The sequence below is a fragment of the Pimephales promelas genome, chromosome 5, assembly GCF_988280905.1.
Source record: "Pimephales promelas chromosome 5, fPimPro1.hap1.1, whole genome shotgun sequence".
In the NCBI taxonomy this organism is placed as follows: domain Eukaryota; kingdom Metazoa; phylum Chordata; class Actinopteri; order Cypriniformes; family Leuciscidae; genus Pimephales; species Pimephales promelas.
The window spans coordinates 12,717,439-12,740,930 of NC_142773.1; the positions used below are offsets into that span (position 1 = coordinate 12,717,439).

Consider the following 23,492-nt stretch of genomic DNA (forward strand, 5'->3'; position numbering starts at 1 on the left):
TTGAATGGAAAGTGCATGTGAATTCAGATGTTCAGTGGTAAATTTATTCTTATTTAAAGGTTTTCCTGTTCGGCTGTGGCAGCTGAAGCAGGCAGAAATCCACCATAAGCAATCAAACACACTCTGTCTACCAAACTCACACTCGTTTATTTAACTGTATCTTGCCAATCCATCTGTTCATTTAATTACTGTGGATTATTACCGTTAGCATTACTGTTCTGAAATTCTATCATTTACTCACCCTCAAGTTGCTTCAAACCTGCATGAGTTTCTTTCTTCTGCTGAACACAAAGGAAGATATTCTGAAGAACATGCATGGGTAACCAACAGTTACTTGACTTCCTTAGTATTTTTTTATCCTCATACAATGGAAGTCAATGGGGCCCAAACCTGACCATAAAGTTTACCATACAGTAAATGCTTGTCAATACAGTACATTCAACAGTCACCTTGAAAGACAACATAAGAAATTATGAAATAACATATAAAGATGTACTTTAAACCTACTTCTGTAGGCCACACAAAAACTAAATAATTGCATTTAATATGAATTAGACTAATACATTTTCATTTACTTGCCAATTACATGCAGTTAAGTGTTCGAAAACATAACATTCAGTTGACACAGTATTTTCACTTAAAAGGGATGATGAACTGAGAAATCAAATTTTCCTTGAGCTTTTGACATCTAAGAGGTCATCATATTATAAGAATATCCTGTAAGTTTCAGAACTGAAAACGTCCTTGTTAGTCCAATAAAAGCTTTTATTGACACCAGCCTCAGCAAACAACTCGTTTTTCAAAGTGGGGAACTATGACGTCAAAGAGGATAAAACACCACCCCCGCAGAAGAAGATCAACGCCTACTTCAACACGGTTGGTTTAGCCCCGCCCACCAATTCACGCATTACACGCATAGCTAAATAACATAGATTCCTACCTCGTGATGACAAACGGGATCGAGCTACCGAGCAAAACAAAATATTGTGCAGTGCCTGGATATTGATGGATAAACTTTGGATGGATAAACTTTATTTTTAATGACGTTCCAGTTGATGAGGTACAGTAAAACATTGTCCGTCTGTTCGTTTCATTTCACCGAGGATTGTTTTGTAAACGATGGACTCTGGGTCGAACACGTATGGGCGAACAGCGCAGTCTCATCTCAAGACGTCATACAACTGATGCTTTTGACCATACGTCAACATCCGCTGTTTTAGGTTACCCTTTAACGTCGTTAGATGACTAATCCTAACCCTACCCCAGACCTAAACCTACCGGCGTATCATCTAATGGATTTTAAAGGTAAAGCGTCAGTTGGATGACGCCCCAGGATCGTCATGTAACTGACGTTAAAGGGTACCCTAAAACGGCAGATGTTGACTTATGGTCAAAAGCGTCAGTTGTATGACGTCTTGGGATGAGACTGTGTTAGGGCAAATCATTCCGGTTGCCATTTTACAACATTGGATGTTTTCAAAACAATTTCCCCCAAGTGCATCAATGGGTGAGTTGAAACTCATAATATGCAAAACTGTTATCCACTCACAGCAGTGGGCGTTTACTTCCAAGTCTTCAGTGCGAGACACCCATAAAAACCCAGCTAGTTTTTCAGCTAGGCTCAAAACTAGGGTACAAAATCGCCTATTACTTATTCATTTTGATGTTTCTGAATGTAAAAACTAAGCGAACGTCATAAGCTGAACTCAAACAACAATATAATAAAATTTAAAAAGCCAGTTCATGACCCCTTTAAATTGAATTTTTCCTGTATAAGAAGAAAACAGAGAGAGGAATGACTTTTACATAAACAGGTTACTGTTATGAGGGAAAAACTAAAAATAAAGATGGAGGATAAATGTAGCTTCCGTCAATGCTGAAGACCAAGTACGTTGGTTAATTCGGCCCACCTCAACTTAAAAAAAGGTGCCTGCCTTCCACAGATGATGCAATCCCACTGAAAGTGAGGCAAGCTTGGTGTGTGCGTCTCGCAGAGGAGCTGTTTCCAGCAGATACACTATCAGCTCTTTACAGAACGGCCTCACAAAGACAGCTTTTTATCAATTAATGTGTGACTCTAAAGCAAAATGAACAGCTACCACACAAAGCCAATCTTACAAGAATGTTCAGAGCATAATATAACTATTTTTTACAGCTTCCGAGGGGTAGGAAATGCAAAGGCACACAATGTCTACAACAAATGTTTAAAGAGAAATCTAAAATAGTAGCCTACCACAGTGGATATTAACAATTCCAAACCATGTGGACCATTATCAGTATAAACTATTCATATTATTTACAGATGGATCAAAACAGTTAGAGACAGGCCATAATTACACTGCTTTTTTTCATTCCTCGTTATCATAAAGGAACAACAGATCACTTTATCGGTTTACTGTTGATGTATTAGGAATTTTATTGGCATTGTAGTGGTTGAAAGAAAAAAAACAGAAACAATGTCCCTGCAGTTTCTAGAATGGTAAACACATTCTATTATATTGCAAAAGTGAGGAAGCAAGAACGGACTTAGCGATGCGAATTGGAAAGCAAAACATGACTCTAGAGAATTTGCTGGGAAAAACATCTGGAAAAGTACAGCCTCCTGATAAATTATCTGAAAAATACTGGGGAAAGTGAGATAATTTCGTATGGATATCTATTTATTTATTTTGTTTCATTTTATTAATTACTTTCCTGTCAATCTGCTGTCCACACTCCAATCCAGTAGGTGGCTGTAATGCACCTTTAGGTTGGTTTGCCAACCACCATTAAAGGGATAATTCACCCAAAAATTAAAATTAGCCCATGATTTACTCACCCTCAAGTCATCCTCCTAGGTGCATATGACATTCTTCTTTCGAACGAATACAGTCGGAGTTACATTACCTCTAAGTGGTGTCTGCAAAATAATATATTGTTCATAGACAATTGGAAACGTTTTTGGGGCTGACCTGACTTGTTGAAAAGAGACCCTCCGGGGATGGTGCCGCTCTTCTCTCTAGTAATATGGCACATAGTCTTAGAGCTCAAACATGACGAATTGGGCATACAAACCAACTTAGATCTCATCGCAATTCGTACGAATTTTACGAGCTGGCCAATTCATATGAATTTTTACGATTTTTGCTAAATAAATCGTACATATTTTACGAGTTGCCCAATTCGAATGAATTTGTATGAATGACCTTCTCCTGTCCCCGCCCCTAAACCTAACTGTCATTGGGGTTTATAGAGGTCGTACGAATTCTTAACGAATCAGCCACATTTTACTCACTCGTACGAATTGGTCATGAGATAGCATTGGACAGTATTTATGAGATGGCGTATTTGCCTTTTTCACTTCCTCCTAAAATGACGCAAAAATCGTCAGTTTACGTCATTGTTGGAGGAAGTGGGGATTTCTGTAAAGACTACAAGCACTAGATCCCACCCTTTCAAACGCGCCCATAGGGGGTCGGACCTAATGGGCTAACAGACCAATCACAGATCAGTGCCAGTGCGTCTGATTTCACCGGAAACTTTTTGAAAATATGGACGAAGCTGAACACGCAAGACGGATGCATTATGGAGGATTGGGATTACACATCTTTTTTGGAAGCTAAGCTAGCAGGCTCTTGTTCTGTGGAGAAAGCTGAGTAGCGTTAGTAACTTTAGGGGTTACCATCCTCTTATTCCCGGACATGTCCGGCCGTCGATGTCCGGGATTCATCTTTTGCTTTCTGCAGTCGCCATGCATTGTTTACATGTAAGTTACAGCTTTTGTTTCAATCTAACTGAATTCATTCTGATTGGTGAATCTGAATGTAGTGTTTACATTAACACTAAGAAAGTGATCGGTTGATGTGCGTTTTAACATTGCTAAGAAAATTCCCGCTCCTCTGTGAGAGATACGAGACTTAGATCTCACAGGTGTCACTCATCGGTAATCACGCCACTGGCCTCGTGCCATTCTCCCGCGGCCCTCACTCGTCCTGCTCGCCACAGTAAACATGATGAATGGCGACTATAACGCAAAAGCCGAATCCATTTTGACATTTTGGGCGATCTCGAAACACATTTTCAGGCAGACTCATCACGGAGACTCACTAGTATCATTAGCCTAGACTGTTGTTTTAACTACTGCGCTGTTCCCGGTAAGCGTGGCCTCCTAGGGCACCGAAGCAGTGCATTCGGGGAGTTGTTGTCTTTCATCCACATAAGCCAAAACTACATTTTCTAGCTATTCTCAGTCTAAAAAGCTCCAAATTCAAAAATAATTTCACATTTCTTCTACATAAAAGACCCATTTTAAATACACATTCATCTTTCCAGGGGTGGAATGACCCTTTAATGTAACACTATCTGGTGTAAATGATAAATCATGTTTGAGATTTGTGTTGACTACTGTATACAGACCACCATACAGACTTTATCAATGAATTTAATGATATTGTCTGCAGATAAAGTCCTAATTGTTGGTGATTTTAATATACATGTAGATAACTCCTCTTTCTTGAAGTAAAACAACACTTGTCAGGACCCACTCATTGTCGTAATTACTTTAGATCTAATATTGTCACATGGAATGACGTTGAAATTCTGCGGCAGAGTGATGACATCTCAGATCATTATCTAGTCTCATATAAGGCTGCAAAGACGACTGTGTTACAAATATGTTAGAACTATCACTTCTGCCACTAAAGATTGCTTTATTGATAATATTCCTGATCAGTTTCATCTCCTCAGCATTCTGTCAGACGGGTTTTAGTGCACACAGTGTTTTTAAAAAGCAGAGTGGTGGTGGAACAACGAGATGGTGAGAGCCTGGTGACTTCGAGAATGATGATGGTGACTTAGCTGGTGATGACTGAAGTTGATTCTCTGTGCAGGTGACTGTGAACACAAAGACAGAGGATCCGGAAGACGGACAGAAGAGACGATCTCAGGTGAGTAGATTGGTAAGGAGTTTGACATAAAGCAGTGTATACTGCAATGAGACCAGACAAGGAATGTCTTGTTTTTTGGCAGATTACTACTTTTGTATTATACCGCCACCAACTGTACAGGAGTGTTTAATACCATAAACTACCATAAATTCAAGTCTGGGCTTGAATTAGTTAAAAAAAAATATTATTTTCATTATGCCAGTAATAAGAAAAATAAATAAATGGTCAAGTCTCCCCCTCTTCATACCCAGTTCTTCAAATATATTATGTATTGAGTTCTCTCCCTCCATTGACTGTCAATTTCTCTGTGACACATCTCAGATACAGTGGTGCCCAATCCTGCTCCTGTCGATCGGCTGTCCTGCACAGATCTTCTCCTGCCTTTAATTTTCAAGTGATCCCAAAGACCTTAATTGGTTGCTTCAGGTGTGTTTGGTTAGGGTTGGAGATGAACTGTGCTGGACAGTCGATCGGCAGGAGGAGGACTGGGCAACCCAGGCTTAAAAGAACTCGATATTGGGACAGAAACTTTTGACTTTCTCTTTTCAAGTGCTTTTTTCGAGACATTTTTCGGATTTCTTGGAAAGAAATAGCTCGATTCCATTCAAAAGACGCCTTAAAAACTGCTAGATCTGCTTAATTTCTGCTTGAACTTCTTTACTTAAAGCTACACTGTGTAACTCTTTTAGTTTATTCTTAGCTAAAAACACTTAGTTCTTTCAATATATGTGCTCATTAATGTATATTTACTTTGTTCAAGTAATAAAGTATTCTCCTGAGTGTATAATATGCCATTGAAAATACATACGGGTAAGGGGTTCTAATGTCGGTCGCCATGTTGCCTCTCCATCTTGAAAGTACATTAGCCAAAGAGGCACATACCCGTTAATTCAAGCTTCGCCTTTCGCGTTTACGTTTCAGTTAACACTCATGGACGAGGTCGAACTGGAAGTCATGTTAATCTTGGACTACATTGGCCACCGTAGGAGTTAAAACGAAATCGGAATTGAGAGGAACAGAAAATAATATTCACTGGATGGTCATATACCTTTTCACCGCTAGATGGGGGTAAAAATCACAGTGTAGCTTTAAAAGATTGATAATATTAGGGAGAAAATTATAACCATGCAACCGTCTACTAGAATATCACATCAGGCAGTGCATTGTAGTCTCCCTGAGGTAAAATTCCATTCATTCCTTGCTATAGGAGAGGAAGAATTGTCTTAACTTGTTAAATCAACAACATGTACAGTATGTTGACCCTATACCGACTAAGCTACTGAAAGAAATGCTTCCAGAGGTCATAGATCCTCTTCTTAATATGATGAATTCATCTTTGTCACTAGGATATGTACCGAAAACTTTTAAGCTGGCTTTGCTCTTATCCGATCGTGGTTTTATTACTCTATGTGTGTTACTCGACCTTATTGCTGCATTTGACAATATTGACCACAACATTCTTTTAAATTGACTAGAAAATTATGGCATTTGTGGAACCGCATTAGCATGGTTTAAATCATACTTATCTGACAGTTTGTTATCAGTTTGTAGCAGTAAATGAAGAGATGTCTTATCGATCACAAGTTCAGTATGGCGTACCACAAGGCTCAGTACTAGGACCCCGCCTCCTTCTTCCTATAACATCTGAACCCCGTTACACTTACCAACCACTAAATGGTTTAGCTGTCCAGTACTTGAGCGAGCTTCTAACACATTATAGTCCTTCGTATCTATTGTGATCTCAAAACTCTGGCCAGTTGATACCTAAATACCTAATTAATACCTGAAATAGTACCTAAAACCTAAAATATCAAAATCGACTGCAAGCGGTAGATCCTTTACCCATTTAGCACCAAAACTCTGGAACAATCTTCCTAACATTGTCCGGAAAGCAGACATACTCTGTCAGTTTAAATTTAGACTAAAAACACATCTCTTTGGCCAAGCATACACATAGTTCCTAAAATTCAAATCAGTTAAATGATTATTAGGCTGCATAAATTACGTAGGTCAGCCGAAACCGAGAACAATTCCAAAAACAGCAGATGTACTTGTTACATCATTAGAAAAATGGCATCTCTGCTAATATTAGTATTTCTGTTTATTACAAGGTTTACTGTAATCAGGCGGATCCATGCCGTATCCAGACCAGGTGATGGATCTGCACCTAGATACGACCACAATGCATGATGTAGTCAGCCGGATCTGGACCGTATCCGTATCCCGTAGCCTAGACATGACCACAACGCATCCCTGAAGTGCCAACAGAGATTGTGTCAACTAGACTAACCCGTCTCCATACCGGCGTGACTCTGATCTTCAACCAGATGGAACTGGATAATATTCTGATTGTTCCGATCAAATCTGACTTCTGACCCGTAATGTTGCCTGAATCATAATCATACACTGTTTGTTCATTGGCCAGAGGAGAACTGGCCCCCCGACTGAGTCTGGGTTCTCCCAAGGTTTTTTTTTCTTTTTTTTTTCTCCATTCTGTCTCCTGATGGAGTTTTTGTTCCTTGTTCCTTTTTCGCTTTTGGGGCTTGCTTAGTTGGGAACATTCAATTTAACCTTTAATTTAATATATTCAACAATATTATTGATCTGCCTGCATTGACACCATTATATGAGAACTTACTCGGTTACTAATGTAACTTCGGTTCTCTCTAGATGAGGGAACGAGTGCTGAGCAAGCTAGCTTACGCTGTGGGAAAATCCCTTTTCTCAAGAATACTGAAGCCAAAAAATGTTCAAACATTTAAATTATCTTACAAACATGTGATTTGGGGGTATTATATCAAGGATTGCTCTTTAAAGGATGTTGGTTTTATTATACATTTTATATGTGAATTTCACATTCATAAATGCAAGTTTACAAAAGGCAAACCTTTTTTTATGATGCTTGGAAAAGAGATTAAAATGTATGTAGATGTGATGTCAAAAAATAGTAAAGCGATTAAAATGATTAATATATGCTCCTTCTTTAACATTTTCACATAATATACAAATATAAAATATAATGAATAGTTCTGTCCTGTAAAGTATATTTTCTGTATTTAAATTGCATGAAAAATACTGTAAACATTCATTCAACTTAAAATAATTTATAACCTGGCTTTGGAATTGTTAAATGTATAACGTATCCATTTGTAAACTGATGCTTATGTACCCTCTCATCTTTTATTTATTTATTTATTTATTCATTTTTTCTTCTTCTTGTTGAGTGTGTGTATCTCTCCACGCCTGTAGAGGCGCTACTGTATGTCGTGTAAACCCTTACGGTGATGCAAATCCTATCCTTGTGTTGAAAGACCCGCTCAGTGGAGTCCAGAGAACTCGATTGGGGACCTTTGAAGGTAATTTACTGTTTACATAACGAAATAATAGTTAAACTAAACATGTATTAAACGTGAACATGGTCATTAAAACCTAATGTATATATTTGTAACAGGTTCAAAATGGTGCTGGGGCGGATCTTCCATGCCTTGATAAATAACGCTCAGGTGGTGGAGAAGCTCGCGGAGTCTCGACCTATTAGACGCGCAGCGCAGATCACGGCCTTCGCCATCACTAAAGCTCAGATCGCCGGGAAAAACGCCTCGAACAAGCTGCTCACATCCCACACTTTTCGCCAGATACGCGAGGAGACCTCACAGATGCCCAGGGGTGTGGGGGATTTGGGTCGAAGAGCTTCGAGGCTGCGGGACACGTTTGTGAAGGAGGTGAAAGAGGGAATAAAGGACGCCAATCGACAGATAAAAGACAAAAAGTGACTATTGTGTGCCACTGGGACAGCGTCATTTAAAGACTCAGACTGGTGTGTTGTGGCCCTTAATAGACTTATTTAAATTAATAACACTGTAAAGATTGCTTCTATCACCGGAAGTGCCATGTTGTTTGAGAAAGAAATGGTTGAAATGAGTGTTTTGGATTGGTTGTCACGTTATAACAAAATGTGATGCCAGATTATTAAATAAAGAGAGTTCAAAGCTACAATGATTCATAGAGTTTCATGAGCACCTAAAAATGTAAAATAAAGGTAGATAATGTAGCCCATTTATGTCTCTATAAAACTACGTCACAAAGGTTACAAATTGACGCGTGACCCACATTGACATTGAAAAACACAAAATCGTTTCAAAACGGTTGTATTGTATATAGTTGAGTCACGAACAACGTGTTTAAACAAGTTTCACATGTTAAAAAACATTTCGAAGTGTTCAAGTTATATTTTTGACTTACTGGCAGGCGGTATTGTGTAATACTGTAGTTGTACTACCTGACATGGAAACAGTATCAGCCAACCCATACTTGAAACAAGTTTTTACTAGTATTTAGGAGAGATTTACAAACCTTTAAATCCTCTGCCTGCCACAAGGATCTGAATGATGCATTATCATGTTTACTGTTACCTTGTCAATTCATAATAAAAGAGCCATGTTTGCAGCGGTTACCACAATATACAAATTCACAGACAAACGTCTTTCAATTATCTCAATAGCTTTAAATCTACGGATAATTTATATGAAAGGGTTCAAACCTAAAATCATGCCATCATAAATAATTTTAAATAGTTTTCTTAGTCTGTTTATTTGTTCAGACAATTGCACAACCTGATGTTTTGGGGGTTTAAGATCAAACAAATATGCATTATTTAATAAATGTACTAAAAATGAATGGCTGTATAGAATAAAGGGATATTTGTCATGAATTCATCAAAAAATTATAAAAAAAAAATGCACTTTGACACAAATGTGGCCTTTTTAATTGTAATTCACAATTTCTGTTTTTTTACTTTTACTCTGAGGCGCCGGTGATTTCCATAATACTTAAAGAAGTCAAAAAGCCCTTGTTAGAAGTCTAACTGTGTGTATGTAAAATAAATAGCCTCTATCAGTGGGTGAAACCAGGCGCACTTATCTATAATACGTTCCTTATCTTTGGAACGTTTCACTGTTCTTCCCAATGTTTGTTAATTACAATTCCCGGGTTTACTAACCAAATGAATAATTGCATCCCTACATCTGCAAACACACTATCACATCAGTTGCCATTGCTTTAACACTTAAAGGGATAGTTAACTTCCAACCCAATCTCATGAGAAAACCTAAACCGCCAGTGGGGAGTCAGCTGATCATATGAAATCCTACCAATGATAATATTGTAAGAATTTATACAAATTAGTGTAAAATAGTTGACAGTGTGTTGTAAAATAGTCATCATTTACGAATTCTCATTTCCATTAACTGTTGATATTTTGAAGAATGTTGGTAACCATTTTAATGAACAGATTTTGGGGGCGAATAAATCATACCAAACTGAACGAGCATAAATGGCCTGGCATTACCATAATGACAACTTTCAGAAGTGATGTAAATATACTTCAGCACTCCATCTGAAGGAAGACTCACACCAGCACTGTGCTGTATGAGAAAGATTTTGTTTTATTGTTTTTGAATTAACCATTCTCTTGTTCGTTGTGATCAATGGAATGAATCAGATCAGTAGGTTATTTACATGTTTTTTTTTTTCTCGTCCAGTCCCAAAATGTCCCTAAAAAGCAGAGGTGTTGAGGTGGTAGAACAAGCAGTCTTAGTATAGAAAACAATCATGTCGTAGGAAGAGCATACGGGACCCCTTCTCTGGGACGGGTTTAAAAAAAGTCTCTGTGAAGCTCTTCTTGCAGCTGAGAGGGGGAGCGGACAGAGCCGGCTTCTTCCAGCTGATGATGATGAAATGGTGGGCAGCGAGGAGGAAGAGACAGGACTAGCCTCAAATATTGTGTCAATCGTCGTCCTGGCTCAGTCTTCTCTGCGGTCTCCTCGCTGCCCTGCCTTGTCGTTTGTTTCAGTTTGGGAAAATAAAGGGTGGTAACAGAAAAAGGGGAAAAAAATATATTCATACTATTCCTTTTGTTAAATATCTTGCTCTAATATACATTTTACAATGTCAAGAAAATAACTCCCATCATAATAGTGCTTAAGTAAAGCTCAATATAGACTTTTATTATAACAAAATAGGCAGTTTATGGAGGGTTAAATATCTGTCAATATCTCATTGTACAATAAATTTCTTCCACATATGCGCTGGCATTTTATTGCCTCTTAAAAATATCAGTTCCTTACAAATGGCGGACTTTCCTAGATGTAAATCAAAGAGTTGAAAACATGTACTCTGTGTAAGACACTGATTGTAGACTCCGACATTCTAGCGGTGGCGGGACATCATCTACACACAACGGCTCTGAAACGCAGACGATTAGAATGAGGAGAACAATAAGCATGCCAATACAACAGTCAAGGGGAGAAAAAGAAGTAAATCGACGACGATCAATGTGCGGAACGGACAACGAGAGAGAAACGCCTGGTCTTAAAAGCTACGACGTGCAAACTTCTGCCTTTTTGAGTTTCTCTCACCGTTTGAATGAATGCGATGCCTGAGACTCTGGCTCCATGTTACCATTTACACAAAAAAACAACACAGAAACGAACGGGTCAAACGAAAAAAAAAAAAAAAGAGACGTGTGTCGGAAAATCCAGATCGCTGTCTTTGTCCTTACAAAGTAACCTCCCTTAAACATTAAGGAACTGTCCCGTTTCCAAACCCCTGGTAAACAGATGCCGCTCCGGCGCAGCTTTTGCTCTCTGCAAGCGTGGAAGCAGTGGAGATCTGAGGAGGACAGATCACCTTCTCTTGAGAGTCAGGAGGTGCAGATGTAGGACTGAACAGAGATCCAAGTACGTTGGATTAAGGAATTAATCTGTTGAGCGAACGCTGTCGGCTGGAGAAGCCCGACTGAGATTATTTGAAAAAGAACCACAAAAAAAAAAAAAAAGAGAGAATCAATAAATAAATCAGGCAGAGAAAAGGGGACGGTAATCTCCTGAAGGCGCTCATAGTTTCTCCTTGGACTGCACCCATATGTACGGCCCAGACTGCTCCTCGATGATCTGCTTGACTTGATCGTAGATCTCTTCCAAGGTGTCGCCCTGAAGGATCGCTGCAATGCAGAGACCGCCAACAGTGAGATGAGAAACGCATGCAGACAGTGTAAACTGACAACAGTTAGATTCTTACAGCGAGTCAATCGGTGAGTTTATCTAGGCTTTTTGGTTAGTCTTACATTTCAGCAGTGGTGCTTTAAAGGAGAACTCCGGCGCAAAATGAACCTTTGGTCTAATGACACATTGGTGCCTAGTCGGCCGTTCTCTGAGGTTTGTAAGGTTTCATGATAATCGAATGTAAAGAGTTTTATCTCTAAAAACTGTTTAACGTATAATGCTAGTATATGGGGGCATTTAATAAGTAAAAAAAACAAATCGCTAGTTTATACCACTAACAAGGCTCAAAATAGCCCCACACTAACACAGTAACATAATGAGGGTCTATACATGAAAAACGAAGCATTGAGAACTTTGTAAGTGTACAGACCGTTTAATAAGACGATATTTTATAAAGACAGTTCACTTCGTGTATACAGACAGGAGCCATCTTTGGAAAACAGTCTCGATAAGTCGAACCACGAACGCCGAGTTTTTAGAAGTAAAGTTTTTAGAAATAAAACTCTTTACATTCGATTATCATGAAACACAATATTTGTAAAGGCTAATGTTTTACGTATTTGAGGAGCTGAGTAGAGTGTCTTCGTCTGGTTTTTGCCGTATGGTCATAGCCAATGCATGGCCAAATGTAGCCGTTCTAATGACGGACAAAACAGATCTCCGACATTCTCTGGGGAAAAACCTTGCAACTCCATTTGAGCTTGATCTTCATAAAATGTTAACAATATAATGCTAGTGTCTGAACATACAGAGTCACAATACTAACTTAAACAACAAGGTTTCATTGGTTTGTACGTTTTGTATTTTTAATTTCCTAAAACTTCCACACTAACCTGCAATTTTTGCGGGGTTCAAAACACGCCACACTGGATTTAATCTTAATTTCACTTAAATGTAATGCTTTAACAGTTGGTGGCGTATCCTTGGAAAAACTCCTGCGATCAAAAGCTAATTGAGTACTGCCATGGCGATGGCTCGACAATACACTCACGATGGACATGTCGAAGTCACATTTTGACAACGTTGCATAGGTCGTAATATTTTAATTCATGACTGGTTGTCTGCCAAATTAAAATATTAAACAGAATGATAAAATAACATTATTGACCGCTAACAGGTAATTTCAGACTAGCGTTTCTGTTTAGAATGATTAAACTAAATTTCGTTTTTGTACTTGTTAAAATGTCGTTCGTTTCCAGTTTTTGTTTTCATTTCTTGAACTGGTTCATAGCCCTGGTTCCCTGGGAATCAAACCAATGACCTTGCCATTGCTACATATGAAGAGCTCTTTTCCAAAACGCGTTAAACGACATTTTTAAAAAAAATGAGTTTGTCGTGTCATTCTGCTGCGGACAGAACCCTTTCACTGCTCTATCAACGTTTCATGCCGAATCGCTATATTTCCTTGTTTAAAATGTACTGCAAGATACAGTTTCTTCCCAAGCCGCGATAAGCACCAGCCCTGTTTTTAGCCTAAACACGATAAATCCTCAAATTCAATGAGCGCTCTACACAATCCAGCACGGCGGCACTCTGAACAGAGGTTTATTATGTTCATTCATTCCTCAAAATGAGTCCTAGTTTTCTAGTCGACTAGTAGTAGATCATTTAAGCCATTTGTATTATCAGTAATCACATATATTGATTTAATTAAATGGGAGAGAAACCATATGAGCGTTTTTAATTGCATATTCCGCATCTCAACGTATGCATAAAGCTTGCCACAAAGAACCGGCAAAAGTAATGATTATGCATGAAACATTTGAATTGTTTATTAATAAACTAGTGTTTTCTGTCAGTGTCAGCAACAAAGATAAAGTTGATGATGCTTACTCGCCATCTTCGCAGTGAACGCGCATAGAGAAACGCATACTTCGAATTAGCCTATACATACGCAGAGAGTTGCCAATTTATTTTAGTTTTTAATTGTTTTGTTTAAAAGTAGATATTTAAAGCTTTCTGTAGCTTAGTTCTCAGGCCTGTGTGAGGCAAGCATCGCGGTGTTTCGGTTCATATTATGAGACGCGCTCCGGTTCACCTGCGCGCCTCTGTGTCCTGATTATATTGTCTGATATTTACTTCTAATGTATTAATCCAGTCAATTTGTCGATGAAACATTTATTAAAATGAAGATACAATTTATATGAAACGAAATTTACAAGCTTTCTACAAAACAAAACTTAATAAGTGGTCAAAATCATGTCTGACGCACTCCAAATATTTTCCGATATTGGGCAGCTTTTGAATTTTGATCCTATCTTACTCATCTCATGCGGTTCCCTTTTCATAGCCTACTCAACATAGATGAAATAATAAAAATAAGTAATGTAATATTATTAAAAACAAATGTGAAATGTTTATTTTTTTTGTTGTTTTTTTTTTTTAACTTATATTTAAGCGTCATGCTGCTCCGCTTTGCTCACATGTTATGTAGCCTGTGTGTGTGTGTGCATGTGCTGGAGGGGTGCCCATCCCTTTTTTTAATATCGTTATCATATATTGATCATTTTTAATAATTAGTTTTTTCATGCATATGTTGAAATTGGTATTAATAATTTGTTTTTTTTCATGCATATGTTGAAATTGGTACTATTTGTTTGAGGTTTATTTCGATTTATAGCGTTTTGGAAAAAAATAAAATTAACTTTTAAATTATCATTAACAATATTGTTGTTTGATTTAATAATTATTGTTCAAAATGTTCAGACTGAACCAATAAAACATTTAAACAGGATAATTTGAATATTCACAAAATGTGTGGGTCTAGGTAAAAAATGTAGTTTTCCTGAAAACTATTGAAATGGATTTATAGCGTTTTGGAAAAGAGCTCTTCATATATAGTGTATTGTACAAGCGGCAACATTCTAATCTGAAAGATGAAGCCTACCCGGAAGTGCGATAAACTGCAATACATCTCAAATCCGCTAGAGGCCGGTCCCAAAAGGGAGCAAATATCCATAGACGTCATGTTATAATGTCCGTTTTCACAGCATAAATTCATATGTTTACAGTTTGGTCCCATGGACTTTTATTGTAATCTTCAATATGGCCTGACAACTGTGAGGGGGGTACATTTTTTTCGAACTCGTTAGTTTAGATCATATTTAGATATAAAACGTATGACAAATAAGGTCGGTTAACTTTGATTGACAGCTGATAACGGGCTGCGCCGAGTGAATTTGACGTCTCGGCCATGATCTGACACAACACATCATACCACCTCTGTATCCTTTCTGAAACTTTTGTATTTTGTATTTTCCAAGATTTTCCAGTATGGCGCCGCCCATAAACAGCTTCAAACCCGTTCTTCAGAGAGTCTCTGGGTGACGTCACAGACGCTTTGTCCATATTTTTTACAGTCTATGGTATTGTAATATCAGGAATGTGAGTTGTGGTAGACTCTAGTCTTGACGGCTGTGTGAGAGACACACAGAATGAGCATACAGACCTGTGAAGTGCTCCATGAACTCCTGTTCCAGCTTCATGGCTCTGTCGTATGTCTTCCTGCCTTGTTCCTCCGTCAGTCTTTTATTCATCTCCCTGAGGACAGAGCAAACAACATTGCCCTCTAATTACACACTGGTGCATTGCATTGCTTGTGGGTTACTGGGTGATCCAATATTAAAAAGGGTTTGAGAAATAAATAGATTTGACGGCGCCCCGATGCCTCTGACTGGGCACGGTTAACGATACAGGTAAAGAATAGACATCCCACCCTTCCCATCATCACCATAGTAATGTATTCGTCATTGACGGCATGACATTCTTTGTAAATACTAGTTGGATTTCTTGTCTTTTACTCACATGATGTTCTCCACTGATTTTGGTTTGATGAAAATGGCGATGGGATAAAGCACAGCCACTTGCAGCCTCTTGATGGCGTTGCCTGATACATCTAGAATGCAGTGTTTGCCCTGACGAGAGTATCACACACACAGTGTTTTCATCTGGTTAGCAATAATGATGCATGTTTATGCATTAGACTCCTGTGTTGTCAGCAGTTGTGCAGGTGTATCGTGCATTTTGTGCTTATTTCTCCAGAAATAATGCTAAGCTCCGATTCGTAAATAACATCATATGTAAACATTGACTAATGACATTCAAAAACCTATTCTGTTGCCTGGTAAATGTAATGTACGTACTTGGTGTTGGTAATAACCTCACCTTTTCCGCCACCTCTTTGACAGACTGCACGCTGGTTCCATACAGGTGGCTGTTGTACTGGCCGGCCTCGATGAACTTGTGCTCCTGTATATCTTTCTCCATCTGCTCTCTGGACACGACAAAGTGGTAGTCTCTCCCGTCCACCTCGTAATCTCGCTTCGGTCTCGTTGTATCTGAGACAGAGAGGAGCACAAGATACATTATTATTGTGGGTCTCAGAACACAGCCACCCAGATTATGCTGTGCAAAGCCCATGAGTTTGAAGAGATTTATTCTATACGAATTAGGAAAAGAATCAGTAAAATATTTGTTAGTCACAATTTCAACCTGATAAGCTTATATATATATATATAAAAAAATGTAAGATGAGAACCATTGGCCTCAATGACTTTTTTGGAAGCTATTGCTGTGCTTCTCAAACTTGTCCTGGGGGTCCCTGCTCATCATTGGATGCCTTCCTCATCTAAAGCCTGGGACACACCAAGAACTAGCAGCGACTACAGCTGACTGTGTTGTGGCCAAAAAGCTGCACTTGATCTCACCAAATGGACTAAAGGCAACTGTAAACTAGCATGTGCGTTCCGCGTCTGCGTGTAAGTAAATATCTGTCTATATCAGCAGGTATTTTCATCATTCAGAATAGGTAACTGAAACTAGGTCTGCAGATACACACACGTAAGCAAAGCAGTGCTTGCTTACAATTATAAGTTAAATTTTCAATATCAAACACTTTCTTCATTCCAGTCAGCTCATTATTATTATTATTATGAAAATATTTGTGCATTCGAATGCTCAGGTAAGATGATGTAAAATTATATCAGTCTTCTGTCTGTACCCTCTTAACTTCTTTGCTCGCTTTCATCACTTTCGCTTTAATTCTTTTGCACGGATTCATTCACTAAGCTGAACAGCCAATCAAAGTTCTCTCTCTCACTGACGGCCCGACGCAGAGCAGACATGCTGAATTGGCCCAAAAAACCCAGACGCCGTCCGACTAGAGACAATGTTGCGGAACACACCAAAAAAACTCGGCTGGCTGACGGCAGACCTTCGGCTTGGTGTGTCGCGGCCTTAAAGGAATTCGGACACTAAGTGCGCCAGAAGGGCTGCCACTCTTGTGTAGTTTGTGCTTGCTGATTCAAAAATCATTTGACACTTAGCAAACTGGCAGCTCCAGGAATAATGAAAAGATTTATACTAAACACTGTGTTGGAAACGATCATGAATAAACCTTACTTTAATTATTTAATAATCCATCAAATAGGATGATATTACGCTGTAGCCGCATTGGATCAGCGATTTGGAAAATGGATGGATGACTTAGCTGTGAGTGCCATCTTCTGGCAAGACAAAGTGCATTATGGGTATTCTCTAGCCATTGGTTGTGCGCTCGTTACTACGGTGCATTGTGTGATCATATTTCGGTATTCTTAATGCTCAATTTAATCAAACCGCATCATGAATGGTCCGAGTCCATTGCATTTTGAAGGGAAATTAATTAAATCACAGACATTCTCCAGTTTAATAACCTCACATGGAATAATAATTAACATTACTTACAAGTAGAATTATATTAAAATCTCAAAAAAGAAAAAGAAAAAAGCTATTCAAGCATGTCGATGTAGTCAAAACTGCTTTTCTCATCTGGCAAGCCTGCAAACCATCCTGTTATATCCACTGCAGACACTGTCACGATGACAATGAGCCCTCATCATTAGGGTTGGGTATCGTTTGAATTTGAACGATTCTGATTCCGATTCCTTGTTTCGATTCCGGTTCCTAACGATTCTCGATTCCGATTTTTTTAAGAGGCAGGGTCAAAAAAGTTTAGCTAACCTTGCTAACCAACGGCCTTTCTGAAGGAAATACTCCTTCTGTAAAAATACTCCTTTTGTCACAAATTTTGCATTTTGCCGAGATTTCTTTATTTTTAGAAAAGCGAAGCCACACTTTGGATCACCGACGTAAGGTACTCATGTTCGACTCGCGTGGTTATGCCAACACTTCCGGTAGACGCTTCTTCGTTGGTGTTGTTCAGCGGTTTCTTCTTCCGCTCGGCGGACTGTGAATATCGAAACTAGGAATCGAAATTTTAAATTTTGAACGATTCCGGGAAAAACTAAAAGTTAGTCTCGGTTCCAATCGATACTCGATTCTCGATACCCAACCCTACTCATCATATTATCTCATCAGCTCATACACACGGTGTACAGAGACTTACGGGGAACACAGGAACCGAATTTGTCAGGGAACTCTGATATCAGGTCATCGTTTACTCGGTCCTTCATCGGACCCAAGATTATCACTGGCCGTGCGTAGTTCACTGTGAAAAGACCATACATGAAATCAATGACATTTTCCTAATAATAATTTGTGTTCAATCTCACAGGTTAATATTTATGTTACAGATAATCATAAGCATTTTACCTTCCTGCTGACAGACTGGCTCATAAGAGAGCACATATTCCTCTTGACCACCTGAGAAATAAACATATACAGACACACAGTTAAACCTAGAAAAAATATCTCTGTACAATACATTGTTTGGTTTACGGTATCGTTTTAAGACAAACAAATCCAGCCAAGCAGATTAAGACACTTAAATATCAATGCAATGTTTTCAGCTCATGCATTATAGAGTGGTCCAGGTATGACGTTAATTCGCCGCTGGTTCCTTCGAGATTTTCCAATGGGTTTTTATGATGAGTTTTTTCCGACTAAACTGTGGAAAACATGACTTGAATAAACTGACGTTTTGTTCTACAACATAATTTACACACACCCAGGGCAAAACGCTCAATTTTGAAGCAGTTGCGTTCATTTTTATTAAGTTACTAGATAAGACTGCTTGAGGTATGAGTGTAAGTTGTAGAAAAAACGTCAAAGAATCGTCAAGTTATGTTTACCACAGGCTTTCTTTTACTCATAAAGTGAAAAAAGCCCATTATAAAACCACACAGGAACATCTCGAAGAAACCAGCGGCGAACTGGGTTCTGACGTCATACCTGCACCAGTCTATTATTGAATGTGTGAAACTGCAACAAAATGGATGGTATGAAACTGTCATAATGATTAAAGCGCAGCTCTTCCTGTGGATCTCAGCAGTGCACTACGAGTTAGAGGTAGATACGTGCTGTAAATGAATGTAGATCGTCCTTTAAAGTTAAGGGCAGAATTTGTAAGGGCCTGTGCCATGCATGTGCTGTTTATTGCATCATACTGTAGTGTACTTAATGCTATGAAATATTATGCATTTATTCCCCTTCCCACAAGAAAGCAATGTGAAATACTGTAGGTTAGTGCAGAATAAACTGCCTGTTTTTGTTAGTTATTCACATGCATGAAAGATCACAAAGTACAGCTTCAATGAAGACTTGACTTTACAGGACAAGCAGGGTTGTGCTGACACAATCAAATACTGATTATACTATTACAACTGGAAAGTACAGGTCCTGCATTGTATGACATCATTTTCCAGCAAAACAATTATTTATGAATTAATTGCTGTGATGGATTTCATTGCACTGTACTGTAGCCATACAATTTCCATATCATTGCTAACTAAACAAATGCCAAAGAAATGAAAACTTAACATTTACTAAAACATATCAGCATAAAATAAAGTAAGATTTTTTTAAAAAACGTGTCTGAAATAAGTCTCTTATGCTCACCACGGCTGCATTTATTTTATCACAAATACAGTAAAACTGTAATATTGTGAAATATTATTACTGTTTAAAATAAATGCATCTTTTATTAATAATACATTAAACAACTCTGTGATGTCAACAAACAACAAACTGTGATGTCAAAGCTGAATTTTCAGCATCATTACTCCAAGTCTTCAGAGTCACATGCTGTGAAACTGTGGATTTTCCGTGCAGGATTTTAGATGAATAGAAAGATCAAAAGAACTGCATTTATTTGAAACATTACAAATGTCTTTACTTTCCCAATTAAATGTAATTAACTATTACATCATTTTATACATCCTTATTAAATAAAGGAATTCATTTCTTTCAAAAAAAGAAATCTCAAAGCTTTTGAACGGTGATATAGCAGAACAAGTGGAAATATTGAAGAAGCTACATCAAATTTAGATTTATGTTTGAATTTATTTAATTTCATTGGCGATCCCATTATGATGCTGTGACGCATTGAATCGTGCCTCGAAGTGTCTGGTCTCATGCAGTAGCTGGTAATGCCCTGCTCTGATGCACAGTCTGCAGTGCTGATCACAGCGGTGTGTAATATCTTCAGAGTGGCTTTGATATAACACTGTGACTCTGACTGTCTCTGACAGAGAGAGGGCAAGGGCTGGGTAGTGATGGGGGTGCACTGTTGCTATGGAGACTGGCGGAGGGCTCACTGATTGATTTTGGTATTGTATCTGTGTGGCTTGTGGAACATTACCCAGCCTGCCTCACTGCAGTGCTGCTCTGGTGAAGGGGGTGGGTGATGTAAACTCGTGAGAAGCCCAGAATAACACTGCTTGGCGATTTATTTATTTTTATATTGTATTATTAAACTGGATCTCCCATACACGTTAGTTCACAGCAGAGAGGAAGAGAGAGAGAGAGAGAGAGAGAGAGAGGAAGAGTGTTAAATGTGAAAGAAAAGCAGACGAGGCCGACGGATGGACAAAATGGAAAGAAGAACTTACGGTAACTACTCTCACTATCACTGGCATTAGAGGTGACATGCTCTGAAATCATAACAGAGGGGAATGGATGATGAAAACCAAGAACAGGAACACATGATGATGCATGAGGTGACTTCACATAAGAGTGGAGGAGTGCAGACACACACCACTGAGGGACACAGTACACCCTCTGAGAATCATCAATGCAACTGTGTCCCTCTCCAATTTAAAGACCACATGAAATCAAAACTTTAGTCCATGTTTGATAGTTTTGAGGTTGTGTGCTAATATACTCTTAAAAGTTGACAAAGTTAAAGGATTAGTTCACTTTTGAAAAAACTTTTGCTGATAATTTACTCACCCCCATGTCATCCAAGATGTCCATGTCTTTCTTTCTTCAGTCGAAAAGAAATTAAGGTTTTTGATGAAAATATTCCAGGATTTTTCTCCATATAATGGACTTCAATGGGAACCAGATCCAACCGAGGTCCAAACGACAGTTAATAACAGTTTCAGATGCAGCTTCAAATGTCTTTAAACGACACCAAACGATGAATAAGGGTCTTATCATGCGAAACGATCGGTTATTTCAAAGCTTATTCCAAAAATGTAACTTTTCTAAGGACAAATGCTAGCCTTGTAATATATTGTGAGGCGCGTTTGCAATGTCACGTAATACGTAATTACGTTCAAAAGGTCACGGGCGACGTAGCCGGAAGTACAGAATCAAAATCGTCCGACATCGTTGTTTTATCTTTTAATTCCTTTTTTGTAAACGGCGTTTGAGTTAGTTTTCACGTTCAACCTATACGTTCAACTTGTAAACACTCTGACTCTGTACTTCCGGCTACGTCGCCCGTGACCTTTTGAACGTAATTACGTATTACGTGATGTTGCAAACGCGCCTCACAGAATGGAGAAAGGCTAGGATTTGTCCTTAGAAAAGTTACATTTTTGGAATAAGCTTTGAAATAACCGATCGTTTCGCATGATAAGACCCTTATTCATCGTCTGGTGTCGTTTAAAGACATTTGAAGCTGCATCTGTAACTGTTATAACTGTCGTTTGGACCTCGGTTGGACCTGGTTCCCATGGAAGTCCATTATATGGAGAAAAATCCTGGAATATTTTCATCAAAAACCTTAATTTCTTTTCGACTGAGGAAAGACATCTTGGATGACATAGGGGTTAGTAAATTATCAGCAAAAGTTTTTTTCAAAAGTGAACTTATCCTTTAACTAGCGCAGGGGTCTACAAGCTTTGTAGAAAATGCAAGCTTTGTAGAAAAGTTCATGGAAAAATAGTTAAATTACACGATAGTTAAAAATACAGAGTTTGACATTATTACGGTTTCATTCTGCTTTCTAAATACTGGTCAGAAATCATAAGATTTATCACAATTTTTGTTTTTATTACCAGCCATAGTTTCATGTTTCTTATACATCTCAAATTAATGTTAGCATAAAATAGCCTATAAATTTGAAAATAAAAATAGAGAAAGACAGTAAACAAGTTAATCCTTCCTAGCAGCAAATATTAATCTAAACGACAGAGACAGGGTATTAAGCACACGCTCACGCAACGTTTGTCTATAAATGTCTTAAACATTTAAAATATGTACTACCTATTTTGCATATACGGGCAGATTTAAAGTTTTAGGCTGTAGGCTGAGAAATGATTTCCTTTCTGAAGGTGTCTTTGTCCATATTAGTGTGGCTTTATTGAGTTTTAAACTGAAAGCTACTGGATGACACCCAACGTCCTGATTCAAAACAAAATCCGTCAACGGGGTCATTCTTCAATTTCAGTGGCAAGTTACCCCTACCCCTGCAACAGTTAAAATAAACATTAAAAACCAATAAATCATTCAATGTTTGCATTTTTAAATTGTGTAGAGGGGTAACAATTTTTGTACTGTTTTAACATGTTTAAACTGGAACATTTTTGTTTGAGAACACAGAGTTTGAGAAATTTTATGTGCAACCAACAAAATCAGCATGTTCCCGCCATTCAGACATATCCTGGGATGTAATTGAAAAAATATAACATTTTTAGAACAAATAAAATAGTTATATTGATTTCTTAATTTACCAGGAACAATTTAAATAAATTGTTTTAAAAAAGCAAACATTTGGTTACATTTTTCATAAAAAAAAAAAAAAAAAAAAATCAAAGAATTTGCAGTTACACTTTACAATAAGGTCTCATTTGTTAACATCAGTTAATGTATTAACTAACAAACAAACAATGAGCAAAACATTTAATACTGTATTCATTTATCTTTTTTAATGTTACATAATTAAAATGCAGCCTGCCATTGTTTGTTAATGTAAACTCACAGTGCATTAACTAACATACTTTTGATTTTAATAATCTATTAGTCATTAACTAAGATTACAAAATGCTGTAGATGTTCAGTTTGTAAAGTGTTACAGAATTTGCTTTAGGACATTCATTATCATATAATTGTTTCACTCTTCTTCAGGTATGGCTGAAAAACAGCATCTTTATGACAGCGTAGACTTTGTTCTAAGTCTATGATGTTATATTACCTCTGTAGTGTTACTTCAAAAATATATCTGAACTTTCTTTCATAGCCATTTATAATTAAAAGTTTTGAGACCTTAAAGTGATAAAGGTACCAAATGTCAGGGTTCTGTCAATAGTTTATTTCTAGGTTTTATGAGAGAGCCCTGGAC

The 23,492-nt window shown here is 38.0% G+C and overlaps 2 protein-coding genes across 30 annotated transcripts in view; one reads left to right on the top strand and one right to left on the bottom strand.

The window, feature by feature from the left end:
- Window positions 1-8,132: 8,132 nt before the first annotated feature.
- On the top strand, window positions 8,133-8,921 carry ncbp2as2 (NCBP2 antisense 2 (head to head)). The gene is made up of 2 exons (XM_039672778.2): window positions 8,133-8,281; window positions 8,377-8,921. Exon 2 carries the CDS (start codon window positions 8,384-8,386, stop codon window positions 8,696-8,698), a length of 315 nt encoding a protein of 104 aa, XP_039528712.1. The 5' UTR covers window positions 8,133-8,281; window positions 8,377-8,383; the 3' UTR covers window positions 8,699-8,921.
- Window positions 8,922-10,346: 1,425 nt separating this feature from the next.
- Window positions 10,347-23,492, bottom strand: part of dlg1b (discs large MAGUK scaffold protein 1b) — a 140,537-nt gene continuing 127,391 nt past the window's right edge. For 23 of the 29 annotated variants that reach the window (XM_089130982.1, XM_039672753.2, XM_039672751.2 and 20 more), the window contains 7 exons: window positions 20,815-20,856; window positions 18,578-18,628; window positions 18,372-18,473; window positions 16,151-16,323; window positions 15,791-15,900; window positions 15,435-15,526; window positions 10,347-11,925 (listed from right to left, as the gene is read on the bottom strand). In XM_089130982.1, coding sequence (XP_088987108.1) covers window positions 11,819-11,925; window positions 15,435-15,526; window positions 15,791-15,900; window positions 16,151-16,323; window positions 18,372-18,473; window positions 18,578-18,628; window positions 20,815-20,856 — 677 coding nt within the window. In that variant the 3' untranslated portion in view covers window positions 10,347-11,818. The remainder of the gene's footprint in view (window positions 11,926-15,434; window positions 15,527-15,790; window positions 15,901-16,150; window positions 16,324-18,371; window positions 18,474-18,577; window positions 18,629-20,814; window positions 20,857-23,492) is intronic. The other 6 variants (XM_039672758.2, XM_039672768.2, XM_089130989.1 and 3 more) reach the window with 1 other exon arrangement.

Bases quoted from the DNA above. Each gene is read 5' to 3' on its own strand.
- ncbp2as2 (XM_039672778.2), top strand. From the start codon at position 8,384: ATGGTGCTGGGGCGGATCTTCCATGCCTTGATAAATAACGCTCAGGTG.